Consider the following 24,611-nt stretch of genomic DNA (forward strand, 5'->3'; position numbering starts at 1 on the left):
CCACGATGGTTGGAAAAGTGTGAATATTTGAAATAATATGAAGGAATATCTAAGCTAGTAGAGGTAGTTTCCCTGTTCAAGGCTAAGATAAAGCAGTTTGTTGGATAATTTGCATGGAGAAATGAGAGGAATGGAGAACTGGAAGAAAACAGAGGCTGAGATTGCTGAGGGACAAGACTGTCCTCCTGACAGTGGCAGACCTGCAGGATTTCCTCCATTTTCTGCAGTACTCTTCGACTGAGAAACAGCCTCCTGACAGAACAGAGAAGGAGTGGAGCTTTATTACAACTGCAGTGAAAATTAAGTGTGTGGCTCCCACTACTGCATGTAAATCCTCTTGGAGCTTCTCAACTGTCATCTCACGACAAAGACTGATCAACCAGTACAGGGCATCTGCAAGGAAACTTACCTGCTGTCCACTCGTCAAGTCAGAAATGACAAGCTCATCTGCCTGGACTAGCAAGCAAAAAGTATTTCACAATCTTGTTCTGTGTTAAGATGCAAATACTTTAGAAAACACCACTTATGAATTTCCAAAAATTCTCCAACTGAAGAAGTTATGAACAATGATAAAAGACAAATATTTAGGAATTAATCAATAATCATCAATTTAAGCTCATTTTCATTTTACTGTTTCTTGTATAAAGTTTTTGAATTCACTCTTGAGTTCATATTTTCTAACTTTTACTACCTAGTTATCTCAACAGGATGGATACAAAAAAATTTCCATCAGCACATTTAATGAAAAACATTTCTTTCAAGCAAGGCACAAAATTTAGATTTATTTACGTAATTTGATTAATCCCAATTTCTGTTTTACATCAAGTACAAAAACCAACTTGAATGTAGGTGTAAATACAATTTCCACAAAGTAGTTCAAGGAAATTTAAAATCAGTTATGTATCCAGAACTGTAAAGCACAATTAAAAGCAGCCCAGGATATACAGATTGCTCACTCACTGCTGAAAGAGTTCATAATGTATGAATATATTTAACAGCCTCCAGTAACAAGTTATCTCCTTTCTAATTTTTCATTTGAAATGCATTTAGCAATTCTGTACCTAACAAAAGAAGCATTAAAGAATGAGAAGTGCAGATAACTTTTCGTCAAGCTATATGTGGCCTAAATGAAACACATACACCATTAAAAATTAAATAACAGAACAAAGACTTCTATATTTTGGTTTAACATTACCACGAACATAAATGCTAAGATAATATAGAAAAATAGCAACAGGTTCAAAGACTTACATACTTCTCAAAGAACTTAAGGTATACTGTAGCTGCCTGAAATATTTTAACAATTACAGAAAATCGTATTTCCAAGTTTGGTATGTTCATATTTTCTAGATGACATACATTTAAGACAATCATCCAAGAACTTATTACAAATAGAAGCTTATTCATTTTTAAATCTGTATTAAAAAAAGAGTTTTGGCACTACCCATAAGGCAATGGATGATACGTACCTAAGAGAGCAGATCACATAATGAAAGCATAACGAGACGAAAATCATATTCTTTAACTTATTAAAGAAACTGTAAGACTTCAATTCTAATTAGAGAGGAAATTAAAGAATCAGCATTTGCAAGTCGCTAAAACACCCTATCCAAAATACTGAAGATTCTTTTTATACGCAACAGGAAATTGCTTTAAACTGTGAAGCCACTGTGCCATGTCTTGTGGTAGAACCTGGTATTTCTAAGGTTACTAAAATATCAAACTAGTTTTATTACCAGAAAATACCAAAAAGTTTAAGGAGAGGATTTTACTTAGGTAAGATGAAAAAAATACTCTGAGGTCCAGCTTTTGTTTATGGTCTATAAAAAAAAACAAACCCAAAGGTCATTCAGGTTCACTGAATAAAGACCACAGTTTCAAACTTTTTTTTTATTGATGTGGTTTTAACAACTTCCTTTTTGCATTTTCATCAGCTTTCATGCTAGTAGAACCTTAAAATTCAATTTCTTAGTGTTTCTACATTTGCACTGCAAAGACTGCAAGCCCAGATTTCACAAACTGTGGATTTAGTTTAAATTTAAAAAATAATCTTTGCATTTATCTTAAATTTATAAAAAGATTTTTTTTCAAAACTTAAGGCAAAAAACAAGTTTTATTGGTTATGTTTCTTTAAGTCTGAGCAGGTGTACGAGGCTGTTTAAATATCAAAATGTCATATACAGTATTACCAACAAAAGTCAAGAATAAGGCAGCATGCACCCTTAAGATGAAAAGAGAATTTAATTTTACAAGATGTTTAAATAATTCAAAGGCAAAAAGTGTTTCCTCTAAGAGTATCTTCATAAAACATGGAAATTTTAGAGGACATCAAGTTACTAAAATATTCCGTTCAACGTTTATACAAATACATTACTACAATTATAAGTTTACATACAATCAACTGACATCTCAGTGTTAACTAATTACTTAAATTTACAAGACAAACATAAATAAAGCTGTTAAAACAGGCAAGTACAGTACTGATCTATCATTCAGCACAATGCATTTTGTATTTCTTTCACCTTGAAAAGAGTCAGATTAGAATTGTGCGAAGTCATTCTCCAAACCTAGAAACAAAATAAAAGAGAAATAAGTATACCTATGCAGGTTTTACATAGCATGGGCATATACCAAATGCCCAAGTCCTGTTTTCAGGCATGTAATTTACCATTTAACAACCTTTTGTCTGTTCTCAGAAGAGGCCACAGTCTTTAAGGTTATTTTTAATAATGACATCAGTTACAGCATCGAAAACAAACTGCACATTTTTTGTGTCGGTGGCACATGTGAAGTGAGTGTAGATTTCCTTTGTGTCTTTTCTCTTGTTCAGATCTTCAAACTGACATTGAATGTAAGCAGCTGCTTCTTCATAAGTGTTTGATCCTAGAAGGAGAAAATTGCTCAGTAAGCAGGTTTTCAACTGAAAGAACGAAGTACAAATCTTTGAAGGAAGTGCTTCTTTGGAAATAGTTAACCTAAACCTGAAGAGGAGTAATTCCACAGCCATTGCTTGAAGATACCATAAATAAATCTTGAAGGAAACGTTTTGGACACATTTTTAAAAACAAGAACTAAGGATGCAATTCAATTCCAGCTGCAGGAAGAGTCTGTCCATTTACTTCAGTAGCAGACAGAGCAAGACATTAATTATCCATCACTGTTGTCTAGATTAGGATATTTTGTTTCCTTCATTCAAGTTAGTCACTTTCAATTTTTATGTTTATAAAAGGTTTGAGTTTTTCTTAAAGACATTTGGCATAAACATTTCTACTAAGCTTCTACTTTCAATGTACTATTTTCTATACAATGGAATAGTTTGAAGTTATAATGAAAACAAAAGGGCTAAGACTTGTTGAATGAAACCATCCTCTTTTGCTATGTATTTCTTGAATAAGCCACCTATATCTAACATGTATGTACACTCCCTGTTCAAATTAACTCCCATGTATGTTCAGGGATTCTTGCTAGTGAAAAAAAATAAATTTGGAAACAAAATAGGAGGACATCGGAAAAAAGGATGGACTAAATAATTATGCTGACAAGAGCTGCAGCAGTAACATTTAAATGCTATTAGTGGACTGGCATTATCTCATCTGGTTAAAAAGATGACTCTGAGTTAGCACAAGTTTATTTGTGACCCATAAAACCCTCTCTATCTTAAACTTTATTTCATTTAAGTATTTCAGATACTTAGATTTGTTAAACGTCTCCTGATTTGTGCATCAAAACTGAGGTAATTTAACCAAAAATTAGTTGACATGTGCACCCTCATCCAATACCTGCATATTCAGGGTAGCAAATAGTGAGAGGACTCCTTTTGATTTTTTCTTCAAAAAGATCTTTCTTGTTCAGGAAAAGAATAATAGAAGTGTCTGTGAACCACTTATTGTTGCAGATGCTGTCAAACAATTTCATGCTTTCATGCATCCGATTCTGTAATTGGAAAAAACCACCTCATTGTAATTTATCAAACTTCAGTAGTAAAATGGCAAACATATTTTTGATTAGTTACAAATGAACCAGGCAAGTTACAAAACCAAGTCTCTAAAGCATACAGAATCACATTTTGCCACGGAAAAAAAAGAGAGGCTAAGACTACTACAAAGAACGGTTTAAAAAACTACTATTTTTTTTTTCTCCTCATTTCCAGGATTAAGCTGTTTAATATTTTAGAAATTTTTGGCTTGTTTTGACATTTTGCAGTACAGATATTCCACAAGAGTTGCTGAGTTTTCAGCATAAGAAAAAAACAGTAGTTCTCTAGAATTAGAAAAAAAAACTCAAGTGAGCAGGTTTTTTTCCCCTTACCCTAATTTTTAACTCTGTATAAAAATTGTCTAAGTGCTTAGACCATGCTTCTTTAAGTAGCATGATGCTAGCTATGACGTTCTCTGACTACAAGTGACTTGAAAGGGTTTTTTTATTACTCTTTCCTCCCCAAACCGTATTTTGTAAGAAGTTACAGAACACAAGGAAGAGCTTAGAAGCCTGTTAATGATTCATATACAACCAGTAAGCATCACTTTAGACCACTCTGATAGTAAAATACACGGACTCTGTGCATCCTGGTATGGGAAGAATCACACTTTGAAAGAGGAGAAAGGAGTGAAGGAGAAGGAAGAGAAAATGATCTGCAACTAAGGAAAGAAATGAGAGAAACACATTTAGAAAGAAACAAAAACTGAAGACTGAGGTGTGAAATGTGAAGGGCAAAGCTCGTGTGGGGATGCTGGATGCAGAATAACAAGCGCAGAGGCTCAGCACTGTCTATCCTGTGCCGATAAGCACTAGCGGTCTAGCACTGAATCAACCAAGGGATACCGGGGGTGAGGGGGAAGCATCACAGCCTGATGCTACTTTGGTGAAGCTAAGCAGCTGCTTTTAAATGCCTTCTTTGTTCTTCCTGCCCCCCGACCCTGATCAAACACATAACGAGCCTTGTTAAGGGCCAACCAACACACCTTGCCAAGAGCATAAATCTAGCATTTAAAATCCTCCATTTTGGGGGAGAGGAAAGCAAGAATACCAACTATCAGATGGGCTAATGGGTCTGGACATATCTTTCCCTCCCCACATCAAACAGGGACACCTTCTTGGCAAGAATCATATTTAACTTTAGCACTAAGTATCAATCTATGTTTGCTTAATGTAGTATACGCATGATTAATGGTAGTTAATATTATAGAGATATACATTTGAGTTTAGGGATGACATTTACATTTGTGTAAGATAGTGCATTTATCACTGGCAATTTTGTATTTACTGCATCTGTTGCCTTAATAAATCATTTTTTTCAACTTTGCCAAACTGTTCCAGTGAAAGTCCCCAAGAGGGCTCTGAACAGGCAAACGTTGACTCTGATTAAGTGGCTGCTCACATAATCCCTATTAGACATAAACCAGTGACTGAGTCTGAGACTAAGACTGGATCCAGCCACATCTAGGCTCCTTTCTGAGGTGTTTAGAGAGCAAGGGGCTCCTTTCTGAACCTCATGACTCAATGAGAGGGCTTCCCTCCCCATAGCCACATATCAGATTCATACCATTTACACAACACGGGGAAAGGAAAACAAAAAATGAGGTACAGTAGAAGCAATAAGTCAAGAAATTTCTTATTGTATAGTTCTATCATCCATAGAGAGACTAAAATGTGTATTACTGACAATCTATCATTAATTTATGCATCCTTTAAAATATGAAAGTGTAGTTGAAAAGAACACTTCTCATAGTATTTCTTCTTAGAATATGAGGAAATACTTTGAAACAAAAGCATGAATTCTGTCACAATTTCTCTGAGACCTTTTACACAAAACCCTTATGTCTTAATGCAGTTCTACTCAAAAAGATGTATTTATAGCTTTCCTTTCAAACTTATTCAGTTTCTATCCAACAACTATTCCTTTCTTCAACATTAAGGTACTTGCCATTTCCTCATCTTCAGCCAAGACCAAGTCATAATCACTTAATGCCACACAAAAAATAATTGCTGTAACACCCTCAAAACAATGAATCCACTTCTTCCGCTCTGATCTTTGGCCTCCAACATCAAACATTCTGCAAAACAGAAGTGCAAAGCAAGAAATGAACTTTGGAATTTCTAGCTTACTTGAATGTTAAGCACTAAAATCTGAAAGTATCAGCTGTGTAAGTTTGATCACAAAATTTTAAAAAGCATAAAAATCTGCAACATTACTATTTAGTATCTCGATATAAAAAATATTTTAATAAAGCCTTAAGTCTTCCTATACATTTTTACAAAACATGAGAGTGAGAGACAAACACTAAAGAAAGCCTTATTATTTACAAGTAGTTTGTACCATATTTCATGAACAAAGTTGTGTTATTTTTTTATAGATTACAGAGTTAGCTTTACTAAATGTGAACTAGATGAAAGTGTTATTCAACCTTTAACTCAGATGAATAAAGAAATCCAAAATAAAAGGTGTTGATCAAAAATCTAAGATTCTTTAAAAGCAGAGTGGTGTCTGTTTTAATACTTGGAAATACTGCAATAGAGAAGTAACACTGACTTGATTATTGTCTTAGTATCCTGAGATTAAATACATAAAATCTAATTTTCACTTTTTCAAATTTAATCTGGAATCTCCAAATTCTGGTAAGTTTCAGCTCCTCTCATAAACCAAACTGCAACTTGATCTATTTTTCAACTGTCTGTGTTTGAATCAGATTTTTCTTTACCTTCAAAATGCTCTTAAAAGACAAAATAAGCATTACATAATAAGAATAATTTCTCCATCTAATAATAAAATCATTATTTGGAAATGCGGTTAAGTGAGAAAACTGAGCTATAAAGGTGAGCTTTGTTTCTTTTGAATTCTCAGTTTAGATCTAGATATAGAGTCCACATTCCAGAAGTTAACAGTAGAGGATCAGCAAATTAGCACAATGTGAACAGGTTTGGTTTTCTCTGCTGTCTAAATGCTTTAGATGGCCATTTATTAACTATTATGGGCTACAGCCGCTCTGAGAGATGGAACTTTCATTAGACATCATTAGGAACAAAGTATTTTGCAAGCCAGATAAACAGTATCCTGATACAAGGAACTGTGAATTGGGGTGGGGGCCAGATGGGAATGGACACACAACACAAAAATAAAAAGGAGACTATCAGTGATATCCTGCAGTTAAGCAACACATACATCATACGGTCTGGTCTTCTCAAAGAGAGAAGACTTTCCACTTGTCTCCTTCCTATCATAGAAAAAGTCTGTTGTGTCAAATTCCTGCAACGACTTACAGCTTCAAAACAATTCAAATATGTCACATATTACTTCCCTTGCTATGTTAGTCAATATTATATGATGCAAAAATTTAATTTTGCCTCCTACTTGCAAGCAAATGTAATTAATCCTTTTTAAGAAGGGCTGACTTTTCTCTTCAGGGGTTTTCACAATTAATTTCAACTTTTTTCTACATTGTCACAAAAAAAGAGCTTAGAATTCAGTGGATATACAAATGTTCAAATGGGAGAAGGAAGACAGAAGAGAAAAAACACAGGACAGACCAGTTCCTACATCTCCATTCTCTTTGCTGTAAGAGAATGGCCAGCTCTACCATGAAAGCCTCCTCTGGGTAAAAACGTCACACAAACAGGAAGAGGAATGCAGACCAGAACAGCAACCGTTAAGATGCATAGTTACAGTTCTCATAAAAATGCTTCAATATGGCCTAAAATCATTCAGACCTATATTCATAATAAGGCTATCACATTGAGGGCTTTTGACAGTAGGGCATGTAGGGTTGAACAACAACAAAGCTATTCTTTGTAGGACAGAATACAAGACACAAAAACTAACTGAGAAACTGAACAAGAAAATTGCTCCTTTATTTTTTTGCAGACACCAGCTTCTAGAGCACATGAGAAATTAAATGCTTTATACTGACAGCAGTACCATGATATCAATCTGCATGGACCTTACAATAATATCTTACAGCACTGCTCAATACAAAAATTTTAACACTAAGATAACTGAGAGGAGTAAGAAAAATGTCACAACATTCCTTATTAATAAAAACCTCTAGTAAAAAGTGTTCTTTCAAAGACAACCAAAAACGTGTGAAGAAAATAGGTCTGCACAAGAGGGATTGTATGATTTTGGCTTATTCAGACTATGGCATCAGTATGTATTCAGGAAAGGGAGGGAAAAATGCAGAACGGACAACTTCTAGAACATAAAAGAAATAAAATTTCAGATTTTCATTCACAGATACCAATTTTAGCCAGAAACGTTAGCTTCAGTTCAGAATAGCCTCTCTGCCAGTGGTGCATGTCTCCAGTGATGCTTGTCTCTTTTATGTGGTTGTCTTTCTAACAGTGCATCTAACAAACTCCCAGTTCTTTTTGCAAATCATCTTTTTTCACTCATCTTTGACATTTTTATACACTAAAATCTAGTGCTGGATTAAGTTTTGGCACCAGTTTCACAGTGAACACCTCAACAGCAAGTTTTAAGAAACTGATGGATTGTTTTATGTAATGAAGCTTCTTCTCCATGTTTTCAGTACAGATAAATACAGGCATACAGGAAAAACAAACACAAAAACCACAAAAAAGTCCCCAATCAAATGTATCTGACACACAAAATTCTTTTAAAAAAGGCTGCAAGTATCTTAGAGAATAATTAGCCATTCTGAACAGAGTGGGTCTTAAAGTTCATAAGCTTTCCACCTGCCCTGTTAGAAGCCATACTGAGACCTGTGAGGTTACAATCACAAAAGACTGAAACATTCATAGAAGCTGCTTAATCTAGGGATGAGATTTTTAAAAGTTTTGACAAAATTATTTACAGATTCCACCTTCCAATATGGGAGGGGGTGCATACAGGGCAAGCCCATCATTTAAGCACTTGCCTCAGGTGCTAAAATTCATAGTACCATCCATAGTTTGACGGATTTTCAGAAACCTTAGTGTTCCGAGTTGCTAGATTTTTATTTTTAAAAAAACAAACACATTAAAATAAGTAGAGCAGGAAATAAACTAGAGGAAAAACAAAGACCTTTGGCTTTCTGATCAAGAATTGTAAGAAATATAACCTGTAACAAGGTCTTCTACCTGGGTATATTCCTGTGCAAGTGACAACACTCAGAGCCCATTTAATGTTCTACAATGGAATAATGCCATCTTAAAAGTATTTTAAAGATTATCCCTGTTAGAATTTAAAAACGAAAAAAAAAAGATTCCTTTGAAGTGTTCCTTACTTTAGCAGTATCTGTCTTTCAGAGGAAGTCTTTGGATACTACCCTACATAAATACAGGTCAGCCACCTACTCCTACTTTGTTCTCAAATACCTAGTGATGGTTATACCAATAGAAAGGTATTTTGTACTTGTGTAGCTTAATAATTAACACCTTGAATTTTAGTAATTATTTTTGTCAATTCTAATGCTAATGTTTCATGATTTTGTACTAAGACCTGAGTTTCCATAAGAATTTGTTAAATTATCAGAAGAACATTTTTTACAAAATAAGGTGTTCTTTGAAGACAAAAGTAGTGAATAATCAGACTCAATTTCTGAAATAGTCCATAGAAACAGGATGCAGATGACTTGCTATTTGCATTTTAGATTGAATCAATAATCAAAGCTATGCTAAGTGCTTTACAGAGAAGGCTGAAATGAGGCTTAACCTCAAAGAACCTAAACACATACAGCAAAACATGAAAGAAAAGATAACAAAAAAAATTGAAGTACACAATATTGCACAGTTAGTCATGCTTATGTACCCTCACCTTGGCATAATCAATCCTTTTTTGCCTTTAGTTCACCTTAAAAGTTCTTTTAAATGTCATGTAAGAGTATACTTCAAGCCCTCCCAATAAGCATTATTAAGCCTTTCTCCTAAGGTACCTAAATTTAAACACCTGCTGTACAGGTGTTTAAATGTACAACTTCACAGCTACGTAGTTCCAAAGGTCTGTCTTAGAGCTACAAATTTTGTAGAAGTGTAATCATATGGTCCTTAAAATAGATTTTGTAAGACTGTAATCATATAGTTCTTATAACAGTCCTAATAAGCAGTATGGACTGGAAGTAGTTTAAATAATAAATCTGCCATGGTTTAGGGCTGGGCTGGCCACTAAATGCCGTACAGATGCTCTCCATTAACCCCTCTCCCCTCCCCAGAAGGGAAGAAAAAGAGAATAAGGGAGAGAGACTTGCTTACAAATTTATTGAGTGTGTAGAAAAATTTAAACCCATCCACAATAGGGAACTGAACAAGAAACATCAGAAAGTGAGAAAATGAGTGAGAAATAATGAAAAGTGAAGCTTGTCTAAGGACTACTCTGCTTTGCTTTGAAAGACATTAATCCCCATTTACCAGCTATTATTTTATGGTTGAATATGTATTTTGTGTACTTAAACCCTAAAACAAGAAATGAAATAAATTTCCACAGTACTGATGGCTCTGAATCATCCATATTGCAGTACCTGCTATGCATTTACAAAAATATTTTCCATGAAAGTACTAAAGAAATATATTGTATAGACATGCTGACAACAATCTCTGCATAATCTAAATGCAGATGTAGCGTGAGCTTCACTGTGTTTGCTTTTCATACTTCCTGATCAGTAGGAAGTAGAATATTACTACATTTATACTATCCTATGCTTTCATCATGAATATCCTTGGACATAAAATGTTCAGATTATTAACATTTTGTAAATCCCACAACATAGGAAAAATAAACCATATTCTTTCATAACTAACTAAAGTATATCTTAAAGTACAACACATATTTGAATTCAGTCCTTCTGAAAAATGGATTTGCTCTTTCATACAATCCCAGCAAACATTTATAAGCTTCCAGAACTCCAATTGAATTTAAAGGGAAGAACTGATAGATGAACAGCTATTTAACATGTCAGAAAATGGAATAATTTTAGATTTCATTTACATATAAAACACCTTTACAAAAAGCTTCCAATAAAACCAAAGCATTTATTACTTAATGTCTGCTTATTTATTCTGATTTATTATAGGAGTTCCAACAACTCCCACATCCCTTAAGAAAACTGAGGCAAGCATGAGGAATTTTTTTCAGAAAAAAAAAGCAGGGCAAGGAAGGGAATCAAAGCTGTGGTAAGTCAAAATCTTTTACATTACATCTTTGAAAGTCCAGTCATCTAGAACTTTACAGAAACTGCAATAAACAGATGAACATGCAGCATGATTTACGTACTTAAAATGAAGATCTTTGAAAGTAAAGTGAGTTTCCACTATTCCTGTAGTTTTCACTCTAGTCCTGAGAACATCTTGTTGGGTTGGAATGTAGCTGGTTTGTGCTATCCTGTCCAAGTCATTCAAGTAACTGAAGGTAAAAATAAATACTGCTTTCAGTTATTCATGAAATAGTAATAACAAAGAATTACAGAAGTTCTAGGTCCATTCATTATATTGTGCTTGACGTTTACAGAATAGCTTTCTCTGAGGAAAAAAAACAAAACAAACAAGACATTATTTCCTTCAATTTTCCAAGGTTTTTTGAAATAAGCTTTAGAGACACAAAGATATTTCATTCTAGAAGAAAGAAAACTTATGCAATTGATTCCACTACAAAGAATTCTTCTTTTGAAGTCCCAAAATGCAAACATGGTTCAACATACACCAGTGTTGTTCACATTAACTAGAAGAACACCATCTTTATAACCTATTGAACTACAAGCTACTTTGAACTATAATCAAAGCCCAAAATTACCCTGGATTTGACAACACACATGAAAAGAACAACCCAGTGTTTTGGCTAGAACCAATGTGCTTAAGAAAATGCTTAATACATAACAATTAACTTTCTATTGAGGATTCCTAATTGCAAACATTTTTATCATAGTCTACTTTCATTGACAAAGTTCTTGCGATGCAGACCATGCAGCCCTTTATTTCTAAAAACCATACAAATCTTATTTGTGCTTTTCCCATAGTAAATAGGGAAGGCATTAAGTTCTTCTTTCAGTCTAATCAGAAGTTAGCAATTTTAAAGATACAACTGCATGGCTAGAAGAACAGATTTCTTATGAAACTGGAGGTAAAGTTATCTAAACCAACAAAATAGAACAGAGGAGGCTACCAGAGGAAAGTGATGCTCCAAATGAAATGTTCCATATTTAAGAAAATAACTCAAGTCAAGATATCTGTCATCCTGAGCTCAGCCTGCTGCCATCTACCCTCTGTATCCTTAGAACAATTTCAGCAAACAAGTAACAATCACAATGGAAGTATCAGTGCTATTTCAATACAATTTAATCATATTTCTACTCATTCAGTGTGCCTATAACTACCTTACTTCAGCTGTCATCTTCTCAGTTACCTTAGCTGCATGCTGGTTATTTACATAGTTATTCTACAGAATAGAAATACCTTATTTTAGGGAAAGTGAAAAATAACTTCAAACACTACAAATTAATTAAGCTTTAAAAAACTGCCCTACAGGGCAACAGACCAATATCCCTGCTATGCTATTTGTTACCATCTTACCTGTCCCTCGATGGACTCTTTTCCTTGACTGACTGACCATTACTTGCTGACATCACATCTTATTTCTCACACCCTTGGCTCCTTACTATGTTATTTTCTAATTAAGTACCCTAACATAGAAGACAAAACCTCACTGTAACCTTTGTTCAACACATTTCTAATGGAGACTGTTAATTAACAAAGAAAATGCAGCAACATTGAACCACAGAGAAACTAATTCTATTATGAAAGCAGTATCCTTGGTAATACAGATTCACAACATGTAAACAAGTTTCCAGAACATGTTCAGGTAGTAACAGGTACTTGAGTCACGTTTTTGTAATAAAAATGCTATGTAACATATGAAAGTACCTTAAAGCAAATTTTGTCTTCCTCAAGAGGAAGAAACAACTGGTCAGAACATGACTCAAATTCTTATTTATACCATACCTCTTCCTCTCCAACTCTGAAGGTTAGTTGCAGTATTTTGACCCAAGTAAACAACATCTTTGTCCAGGTACTTCTAAGTTTTCCATCTACATGGGAGCAGAACTCCTCAAAAGATGATATTTGTGTCCTATTCCTTCAGCTACTACTTACAAGACCAAAGTAAGGCTTGTTTGTCACGTAGTACTTACTAGGCAGCAGAGTCATTAAGCTGGTATTCTCTAGATCTGTTGAAACAAGCTTGAACTCCACTGTCTTTCCATAGTCTCTTGATAACTCCAGCAAGCTCTGCAGTCATAAAGCCTTCTTCTGCTGCTCCAGCCAACACAAAGAGTTGCCGAGCATCATCCTTTAGGTTGTAAATAGAAAGGGGCAAAAGGGGAGACAAACATTGAGAAAAACAACAGAAGTATTACCACTTAAGAACTATATTCAACAAATTAGATACTTTCTTAACCTAGTAAACGTGAATGTGACCAAACCAAAAAATGTGAAGGAAAACAACTGGTTTTAGTGCTCTCCATAGGATATTAATTCCCACATTTTTCAACAACAGAAAGACTAGTCCACCAAATTTCTCATTAGCTGATAAAGCTTCTTCTGATCTGCTTACTTCTTGAACTAAGCTTTTACAGCTCAAAGTAATAATATTATTTCATGGTCCAGTCTCAAGTTAACCTTATTTACTTCTCAAATACCACAAACTGAATAGAACGGTTACAATGCATACTAGAATCTTCAGAAATGCAGGTATATATGTTCATTGACTGAAGAAAACAAATTAGTCACTTAAGCTTCAAAAAACAACTTTCTTTGAAAGTGACAAATCATCTTTTCTTCCCAAATCATGCATCAGGAAATAGAAAAATACTTCCTAAAACCTTTCCAGAGAAATCAGTTACAAATATCTGTTACCTTAATTATTCTGCAGAGACCAAGTTTTCTTGGTAATGCCATATCAAGCAAACATCAAGATTTTTAAGAGAGCAAATGGTGGATTGTAAGATTATGCAGAGTGAGACTAATAGAGCACAGAACGTTTACCCACCAATTTCCTTTAACAGAATTTGACCAGATGGCTACCTTCATCCAGTTCTGACTGAGGAAAGAAACTTTAAAATGTTAGACCTCTAAGGCATTGGAAAAAGAGAATAGCAGCTGCGTAAAGAGACCCACATTAGTACTCTCCTGTGGGTAGCTGCTTGACCTTGGTTATTAGCTGTATGTGATCTAATGCCAAGGTATGTCAGCCAGAAAAATCAGCATATCTGTGGCTTGTAACTACTACCCACAGCATGTACTGTTTGTCTAATATTTAAAAGAAAGAAAACAGATGATACTGCAAAGGAGGAAGGCAAAAGAATTAAGCACATCAGTTGGGAACTGAAAGTATTTTAAAACCTCTTCTTTCTTGAAACAAGCAACATGTAAGGCTACTTTCACAAAACAGTACGTGTACGGATACAAATCTGTAGAAAAATCCAGTTCTGTCACCTTTGCTGTTCAAACAAGCTATGAAAAAAACCAACCCAACATTCTCAAGACAAGCACAGAAAGTAGTGATTGTTCTGAAGATATTTTTTGCTGTAGACTTCAATAATCAAAGATTATACCAGCTAGCAGGAAACTGTTTGCAGATGGATTGAGTAATATTGACATTCACACCCTGAAGACAAAAATCTAGTTCAGTCACCTCAAGGGAAACTTGAAGAGATTTATGTATATATATGTAGTTATATATGAACAACAGGTAACTGATACATAGTTGAAAAAGTCTTCTGAAAGCTAGAGGAGCTGCAAATCTAAAAATGAACATATGTAAAACAAATTAACAGAATAGGAATTACTGTACATGCACAGGAGAAATTGTGGGCAACTAATAAAAACTCAATGGATTGCACCAATAACTATGTTAAAAAAACAAAAGAGCAGTAAAGATCAACGGGTTGGATAGTTAGGTCTCACTGACTGTAGCTGGAGCAATGTGCCTGCATAAAAGAAACCTGAATGACAATTTGGTTGTGAATACTGTTTGTGGATGCAAATGCCAAGGACCTACAAGTCACAGAAGCTGCAAATCTTGAAGAAGAGCCAATATATTAAGTCACACGATGGAAACAGCTTAGAAACACACAGTCAATTTTGCCATGAAGGATTAGGCCATTTTATACCTAATATGGTCTGACTTTTAAACATATACAGTTCACCTTGTTTAAACAAGCTCCAATCTCTACATGCTCTAAAATGAAGGGGGAGAGTATAACAAGAAAATCAGTTTCAGCTTTTTGAAAGCCCAAACATTAAAATAAAAAGCGGTCTCTGTTACTCACATACTCCCTTTTCTAAGGAAGGCAAGTACTACAGATACCACAAGACCAAAAGTGAGGCAGTATCCAATAAGAAAGTCCTATTTTCAGGATAAGCAGTGCTAGATACTTTCCTTTAATTATACTGGCAGATTCCTTTCTAGGTAGCACTATTTTTATACCAAAATTCATAAATGAGATAATGTAAATAAATTAATTTAACCACCTCTCTAGCCAATTACAGCAAATCTCATATTCAGAAAGCGGTCCATACTCCTTTAAAGCACATTCATCAAATGTCTCTCAAAATATAGTTTCTACTTCAGTACTGAAACATCCTGTAGAAGAAAGGAGGATACACCAGCCTTGAGATCGCCCATTACTGAAGCTGCTGGTGTAACCTGTGCTCCCTTGATTTGATAGCTGTAAAAAAGAAAATGTTCAACTCACTGTTTTACCATTAGTCTTATGACAAAAATAAGAGCATATGATTTTCCAAAGACACTTACTCCATTTAGAGTGAAACCCTCCCAAATTCCCCTCAGAAACTTAAATGGAGGAGAGTCTGAACTAACAGTTTTCAGGAATTACAATGCTGATCTTTTTTTTCTCTGAAAACTGACAAAATTGCAACGAAATAGAATAAAATTAAAGAGGCTACACTATAATAATTGAGGAGTAACCATACTTTTTTTTTAAGTGAGACTGATGTATAACACAAGCTCCAAATTCCTTTTTCCATTTCTGACTTTACAATTGGCAAAAATCTAGTACTGATGTTCCATAGCAGCATGGAACATGCTCTTTTCTTCTCTGAAAAAAAGAACTTGGATCACCAAGACCTGCCCAAGTCCAAAGAGATGGACAGCTATTTTAAGATTATCCCGACAAAAGTTTGCGTCATCATTTATATAGCTCTCTGAAGTTGACAAATTCTGATGACTTCAAATTGGTAACATACATAAAAAGTATCACTCAAAATCTTGTTAGTCATTCTATCTGCTAATGCCTAAATTTACTCCTCCTCCGTTTTCTGATGCTGTGTATTTAGTAACATGAGTCTACCATCTGCCTCTTTCCAACATTAACTGCCAGCCTCCAGAGAGGACTCCATTGTATAAATACTGAACTAATGTGTGATAAGATAATGTTGCTGCCCTGAAGAACTTTGGTCTTAAGGGAAGACATCAGCAAATATGAGAACACCTGTAGAGAGGAATAACCAATGAAAATGAAGATTTTACTAGCTATGTTTACAGTTAAAGAGGTTTCAGGTGGAATTAACATATGTACATAAAATAAAAATGACTATCAAAGTGCAAAGTGAAAATGAGCTATTAATTCACATGACTGCCAATCAGACTTAGGTTTCGGATACAACTTGATGACCCACTTTACATAATCTTATGAATGTTTGTCTTCCTTATGACAGCCATACATAATGCATTTCACGAGGTCAATGAAGGTATACTTTCTAATATTTATAAATTGCTTCTTAAGCAAACAATAAGATCTTGGACACAAGACTGTCATGAATGAAGAATTTACCATTTCTTATTTTTCAAGACACTCCTCTCCTCCCAAAATGTAATTCAACCTTAACATGACGTAAAGAACTTAATTATGACAAAATAACTGACTGCCTTACATAAATATTTCAATACATGCAGAGAAAAAAAAAATTCCTCCATCTTTCCTGAAAGACAACCATAATGTGGCTAGTTTCTGCTTCAAAAACTTTACTGAGGAACACTCCATATTCTGACATTGATTTCTATGGAAAGAAAATACAGGCACATATCCTGAACTAAGTTTCAATGCTATTGAGACTAACAACTTTGGTGACCAGTTTCAGTAAAATAAAGTCCTCCACATTAGAACCCAGCATGAAACAGGATCAAGCACAGAGGCTGGTAATGTTTTAGGCACCGCTATGTCTATGACCTAATTGAAAAGTGTGGACAGTAGCTAGATTCCTGCCTATTTAAGCTGTGTTTTTAAGAAATGTGAAGATTTTTAACTTACAGGACTTACAGAAGATAATAGCCCAAAAATTCATACAAATAAAGAGACATAACTGCATAGTTTAATGATTTTCAAAGATCTCCAAAGACTCAGTTGTTTAGTTCTCCAAATTTTAACAGAATTTGGAGAATTGTACCTAAACCGATTAGCTGTCATGAAGCAATGCAGTAGGTCACTATGCCATGTTAAGACCAATGGCATTTAGTTTTCAGTAAGACTTTGCATCCTACAAAAAAGATATCAAGAGGTTTTTGTTAGGAAATAGTAATGAACAAAAACTGAAAATTCATAGGTATTTCAGCTGTATATCTGTGTGTGTACTTCAATACTCACAGCTCTGGCTGAATCACCAAAGTCTATCTTCAACCTCCCCATTGCTCTAATGATAGCAATAATGGACTGAATGGTGTTACTGTAGACAACAGCTTTGTACTGCTTACATTCTTCTTCTGAATAACCAGCTTCATGGATAATCCTACAGAAGGAAAAAAAAATAATTCTCTATTCAAATTTAAAAAAAAACAAACAATTTTTTCTCTATCACAGTATTTCACCATACTTACTTCATTTGTTTAACAATTGTGCTTTTTCCTGATTCACCAGCTCCTGAAAAAGATGTGTGAAAATCCATTAGACTTTTACTAAGTTTTGAAAATACATTTAGTTTCTACACTTCCAATACATAACCAATATAAAAACCTTCAATAAAGTATATTTGCTACAAATTAATTTTTAATATCAAAATGTAAGTGTCTAGAACTGGAATTTTCAAAATCAAGATAAGAACAAATCATTCAGCTCCAAAAAGTCTTTGTTTTTTCTTTTTATACTGAGAGTATAATCTTCACAGTCTTCTGGCATTTTTCATGCAAACAGACAATCAGCTGTCCAAAGAGATCTGAAGCTCAATTCCCCTGTCTTTTTAATCAACACCTAAGCAAAAACCTCCTTTATAAGTTCTTCACACTGTGTTAATGGTCTTCACTGCAAATGAACATCTTCAAACTCTTCAGGGTTCCAGCTCTTGTAACCATCTTTTGGCCCTTACAAGAATAAACCAACACAGTCAGACTACTTTTTGTTGAAACAGATTGCATGAGGTTTGACAGACACGCATGCTGATACCACTCTCAATGCTTAACAAATTAAAAAAACCAAAAACACACAAAAAAACCCCCACAACCCAAAACAACAAAGCAAAACAAAAAAGCAGCAGGCTATGTTAAATGCAGTTTTCACTGTCTCAACAACCTTAGTTTATTTACCTCCACTTTCTTTAGTCTGCATCTTCCTCTGAAAAATTTATGAAACTCTTATAGCTGTGATCTAATCTTGCTAGACAGCAGGTTCCTGGTTTGTCTGTCACTTGTGCTAAAATCTCCCTCTTACACTTCCTCTTTCTCATTATGGTTTTGTAAAGCAGAGTATAATCCTCACACAGTCTACAGGTGTTTCTAATGCAAACACATCACCAGTTGTCCAGTTCCAAAACAATCAAATAAAATTTCTTTAGAGGTCACTGTAACCATGGGAAGACACTGATGAAGGTGGTACTTATATTCACAAAAGGGCAAGAAGGGGAATCAGACATTATAAGACAGTCAGCCTCACCCTGATCCTCAGACTAACTATACAGCAAATACTCTTGCAAGTCACTTTCAGGCACATGAACAAAAAGAAGGTGACTGGGAATTGCTAGCACAGATTCACAAAGTGCAAACTGCATCTAATTTGGATAAGTTTCTGTGAGGAAAGGGCTGGTTTGGGGGATGAAGTACACCAATGGATGTCATTTACACTGACCTTCTAGAACATCCTTATACCAGAGCAGGTAAATATCAACTTTAAGGTGTCTGAAAACCTGCTTAAACAGCCAGACTTAAAAGACTTGTGGTCAATGGTTTAAAAATCTAACTGGAAGCCAGTTAAAAGAGACAATCTTCAGGAGATTACACTGGGATAAGACAGTTTAGTATCTTCATCAGTGACCTGAAAGTCAGAATGGAATACACCCACATCAAGTCTGCAGGTGACATCAGCTTGGGAGGCCAGGAATTGGTTGCAGTGTTGGAGAACAGAGGTGTTATTCTGAGGGTCCTCAACAAGCCAGAGGACTGAGCTGACAGGAATCTCATGACAGTGAGCAGAGACAAATGCGAAGTCCTGCAAGTGCCACAGAATAACCCAAGCTACAATACAGACTTGGAACTAATGGGTTAGGGAACAGCCTTGTGGAAAACAGGGATCAACAAGCTGAAAAGTCAGTAGGAGGCTCTTGTGACAATGAGGGTCAACCACATACTGGGCTGCTGCACTGTGTCTGGCTGGGATGGAGTTAACTTTCCTCACAGCGGCCCGTATGGGGCTGTGTTTCAGATCTGTGGCTAAAACAGTGTTGATAACACACCAGTATTTTTGCTATTGCTGAAGAATACATGCACAGCATCAAGGCTTTTTTTCTTTTCCACCCTGTCCCCACCTCTAGCGAGTAGGCTGGGGGAGAAGAGGCTGAGAAGGGACATAGCCAGGACAACTGATACAGGCTGACCACAGGGATATTCCATACCACATGATGGCATGCTCAGCAGTAAAAGCTTGGGAAAAGAAGGAGGAATGGTAGACATTTGTGGTTACAGTGTCTGCTTTCCCAAACAACCATTATGCATACTGAGGCCCTGCCTTCTAGAAAGAGGCCAAACATCTGCCTCTCAGTGAGAAGCAGGGAATCAATTCTTCTTTTTGCTTTGCTTGTGTGCAAACATTTGCTTTCCGTATTAAAATGTCACTATCTTGATTCAAGAGTCCTCTTGGCCACCTTCTATTTTTCTCATCCCAAGGGAGAGCACAGTGATCAAGCAGCTGTGTGGGTGTTTGGGTTTGACTCTGGCCAACAGCTACCACTGCTGCACTGGCAAAACTGCAACCAGTAAGTCAAAAGAAGCTGTTGTTCCCCAGCTGTCAGCATTCACAATGCTGTATCTGAGTACTGCATGCTGCTCCTCCTACCTCAGAACCCACTAAATGAGATACTGATAAACTAGACAAAAAAAACAACCAGGAGCATGTCAGGTTGATAACCTGATTTGATTAGTGCAAATAACATACAAGGAAAAGATACATGAAACAGGGCTTTTTAATGCTGGAAAGAACTATCAGGGTGAGGTGAGGGGTGTGTCTAATTGCTATCCTCTCCATAAGACCTACTTAAAACAGCTGAAGGTCCCAGGTATACAACAAAAAGATGTGAGGCAATCAAGAAGCTGCAGCACAGGCAATTTCACAAACATAAGGTGGGGCAGGGAACCCATCCCCATAGAAGAGGATAAGCATAGAGAGGAAGCAGAAACTCAGCCTTAGAGTTCTTCAAGATTCAACTGGACAAGGCTCTGAGCAACCTTATCAATTTTGATGTTGGCCTGCCTTTGAGCCAAGGGTTGAGCTAGATGACCTCTAGAGGTTTCTTCCAACTTAAAATATCATTTGGTGTCAGATAAGATCATGTTTCTATACCTTGACTACTGTATAATGATGCCTTTGGGATATTCCTCCTATTAAACCAAATACATAGCTCCATGACAGTCTCAAGTCAATTTAAAACTGGCTGCCAAAAGTTGTCTCACTTCCTCCGCAGCACTGCTACTGATGTGGCTGGACTTCCCTTCCTCCAACACACAGTAGAATGAGTGTTACTGCCACCAGAAGCTGCAAAATTAAGTAGCTAAGGAACAGAGTAGGCCTGTTAACATCAATCTAAGATTGCTTAATGCCAACTTTAGTGAATGTCCAAATAAAAAAAAAAACAAACAATCCTTTATTTTTCATAAACCTGCAAGTTTCTTTCTACAGTAGCAACAGTTTGCAGACTCTGAGCTGCCATGGAAGTTCGATAACAGTACATTAATATAAACAGAAAACAGAGACACCAGTACAAAAGTAACTTGTTATTGTGACATATGAAGCATTTATAAACCAAATTAACACTTATTCTGTAAATACCTAATTATGCAATAAGCACAAAGAGGTGACTAAAGATTAGCTTTATTAATGAAATTACTATAATTTGCTTTGGACTAATAATTTTATTCAAACCCTTCGAAGAAAGTATATAACCCTTGCATTCAATAGCAGTTTTGGAGAGGAGTAAGAAATATTACTACAGCATTTAATTTACATTGCCTTGTGAAGTGCTCTTTCTGTTAAAAAAATCGCCACTAACCGAACAGGTCAGTGTCAATACTAGTCACAGTATCAAAATTTAATTTTTTTATAATATACTTTCTACACATTTTTTCCTAAGTAACATATGTGTATTTCTCTATGGTGTTAGAATTCATGTGTCCCAAATACCTACAATTCTCATAAAAACCCTCTCAGTAATATAACCAAAAAAACACTCAATACATATGAAGGAAAAAAAAAAAGTAATTTATTACCAAGTACTTAACATCAACAGTGAATTCCTGGAAGATGCATTCCCTTATTTTATTTCATGGAAAACAGAAACAGTTGTGTTTGCTTTGGGTTTTTAACTGTATGCTAAAATGCCCACAGCTTGCCTAATCTTTGTGAAGCATGTAAGAAAATTACACCTTACTCACTGTCCCATAATAAAGGGGATTCATTTATTTCGCACTCCTGAAGGCAGAGCTCAGCCAGGTTTTCTGATGGATGCATTTATAAAATTTTCTCCTTTATCTCAGTGTGTATAAGTCGTCCATGCAGCAAAATGAGAACTGTTTTAGACAGAGGTAAGCAGTATAAAATATTTCATGTGACAGCTGCACATAAAATGTCAGAGCTAGCTGCACTGTCACAACCAAACCCTACTCAAATTTAGACAGACTTGATTTTATATACCTCAATCATCTAGCAAAGAATGCTATTTATTGTCTACTACTTAAGTGTGATACTTAATTTCAGCTTCACTACCACCAATAATTTGAACAGTCTTATTGGCTCAGTTACTATTTATGTATAACAACAAATACTAAGAAAAAGACATAACAGTTCTGCTCTAGACTAGAAAAACAGCAGTGTATCAGTTCCGAATTTGAAAGGATGGACATTTAGTGTTTGCTTAGTTTTAAATTAAAGTCTAAGCTAACTGTTAGGACATCACTTTCACAAAAAGAAAGTTTTAATAACTCATGAGTATTATCACCTCTCTTGCACACTTTGTGTCCTTCATGCACTCCTCACAAAAAAAAAAAGGGCAACATATCCTATGAAAACTCAGTTTAAAGCACAGAATTTTAAGACTTTTATTCACACAGTTCAGTAGGAATATAACTTCAGCTAAAGTGTAATGCTCTTATTACACCTGCTTGCCAGAAAGCAGGTAGATCCCTATGCTTCATTATGCAGACTGACAAAGTAGAAGCCAAGTATGTGCAACTTAATCAAGACAACACAAAAACCAGCAGAACCATGTTCTCCCCCCCCGCCTCCCCCCCAAGTTTCTACTATAATCTTAAGGGGTTTCTGCCCCAAAGTTTAGCAATTGGGCTCTACCTTGACATGCCAATACTTCCACAGCTGGTACTGGTGCTATCCAAAGCAGCTGTTAGCACATAAGCTCTCCTAACCTGACTAACCCTGCTGCACCATCCGTGGCACAGTTAATCTGAAGCTCAGCTTAATAAAAGGGACTAAATGTGTATTATAATTTTTCTTTCAAAGCCAACTTTCAATTTTGGAAATACATGGAAAAAAAATAAAAGCATCTTCACATTCAAGTGTCTTAAAAATATAAAACAAAAACCAAAAAACCAACAACAAAAAAGACCTAAAACTCCATTTAATAGTCATCCCCACATATGGTACTCTGAAGGAACTGAGTAGGGCTAGCAATGCTCAAATAAATTTAAGAAACAGCTAAAACAATACTTGATTCTCTAAGCTACTGTTTGGCCAGTTACACAAGAACTTACTAAAAAATATTAAAAAGATGGACTTCGTTGGACTCTATGATCTTAAAGGTCTTTTCCAACCTAAATGATTCTATGAGAATCACTATGGTGAAATTGTAGCAAACAATCTTTAGACAGATTCAATATTCTTTTACCTTCCAAAGGGAGCAGGTCTATGTTTAAAAATAATTTAAGTATTTTATAATTTGATTAAAAATAACAGGTCAGCAAAAATGTTACTGTAAACTACTCATAGTGTCTTATGATTTCTTATCCCACACACTGCCTACCTAGTAAGCATTCCAGAACTACAAATTTCTGGAACAAATGTTTTATGCACCCAAGCACAGAAACCCCTGTTTGTAAGTGTTGAAATCTTAATAGTAATATTTCTAACTTCTGAAGCATTTGATAATTGCTTACTGAAGAAACTAATTAAATACCAAAATGAAAAGCAGTGCTAACTTCAAGTCCATAGTATCTCTCTTTGGAGGAAACCAAACAGTTACAATAATTCCTAATAGCACCAAAAAAATGTAGACTAAATTTGAGAAAAAAAACCCACCAAAACAAACCCTAGATTAAGAGTTAAATAAAAACAGAAAAGTAGAATGGGGCTGGCTTTAAACCACCAATTAAATGGGATAAAGGAACAGAACCCACAAACAAGTGGTAGTCTTGTATATTGTCAGAAAAGAGTTGAAGTACAGAAAAAGTAACTGATAAAAAACTTTAAATGGATGCTTGTCAGTTTTTCAGACTGTAAAATAAGAGACTTGAACCAGATTAATTTAGACACACATGCAAATTTAAAAAAAAACAACCCCACAATGACACCTAAATTACTGGATTCACCTACTGTAAAGTCCTCTCCCCACATCCCCTATATTCAGCCTTCTGTCAGATGTCAGCATTTCACAGAAGGCACAGAATGAACAGTGCCTGTTCCTCAACTGCCACTGGTGTTCCTTTTTCCCTTCCCAACTGTTTTCATATAGCCAACCAAAGTTTGACAATATTCGTTACTTGTAAGGTAGAACTAGTCTTGGAATTTCTGTAGCTACTGGAACTCAAACCTGCCAGGAAACTTCGGAGGAGTTAAGAAAGAAGCTGTGTGAATAATATCTGGAATACAATATTTCAGTAATTTAGCCATGTAGTAATAGTGTGAATTCCAGATTACATCACTGTTTGAAACCACTGTAGTGACAGATTCTAAAATTAGGACACTGACTCAGATAAAAGATCTGAGATAATTCTCAAGGTTTCCGCAGCTGCATGCTGCCTTACTTCTACAGAAGACACACCATTTAAACCTACAAACCACTGTCATCTTTGTAAATTCCTTAACAAATCAAGAATTAATTACAACTATTTCTTTCCTACGTCTTCAGTATTGCTCTTCGTAGATGTTTGAAATCAAGAGTACACAACAAATTAGTCAATATATTAC

The 24,611-nt window shown here is 35.3% G+C and overlaps 1 protein-coding gene across 1 annotated transcript in view; it reads right to left on the reverse strand.

The window, feature by feature from the left end:
• Positions 1-2,347: 2,347 nt before the first annotated feature.
• LOC104538670 (guanine nucleotide-binding protein G(i) subunit alpha-1) overlaps positions 2,348-24,611 on the reverse strand; it is a 34,372-nt gene continuing 12,108 nt past the window's right edge. Inside the window, exons 2-9 of the mRNA XM_010181956.1 lie at positions 17,813-17,855; positions 17,583-17,724; positions 13,110-13,267; positions 11,201-11,329; positions 5,924-6,053; positions 3,780-3,933; positions 2,669-2,883; positions 2,348-2,567 (exon numbers count right to left, since the gene is read on the reverse strand). Coding sequence (XP_010180258.1) covers positions 2,693-2,883; positions 3,780-3,933; positions 5,924-6,053; positions 11,201-11,329; positions 13,110-13,267; positions 17,583-17,724; positions 17,813-17,855 — 947 coding nt within the window. The 3' untranslated portion in view covers positions 2,348-2,567; positions 2,669-2,692. The remainder of the gene's footprint in view (positions 2,568-2,668; positions 2,884-3,779; positions 3,934-5,923; positions 6,054-11,200; positions 11,330-13,109; positions 13,268-17,582; positions 17,725-17,812; positions 17,856-24,611) is intronic.

The sequence above is a fragment of the Mesitornis unicolor genome, unplaced genomic scaffold (assembly GCF_000695765.1).
Source record: "Mesitornis unicolor isolate BGI_N332 unplaced genomic scaffold, ASM69576v1 scaffold20863, whole genome shotgun sequence".
Taxonomy (NCBI): domain Eukaryota; kingdom Metazoa; phylum Chordata; class Aves; order Mesitornithiformes; family Mesitornithidae; genus Mesitornis; species Mesitornis unicolor.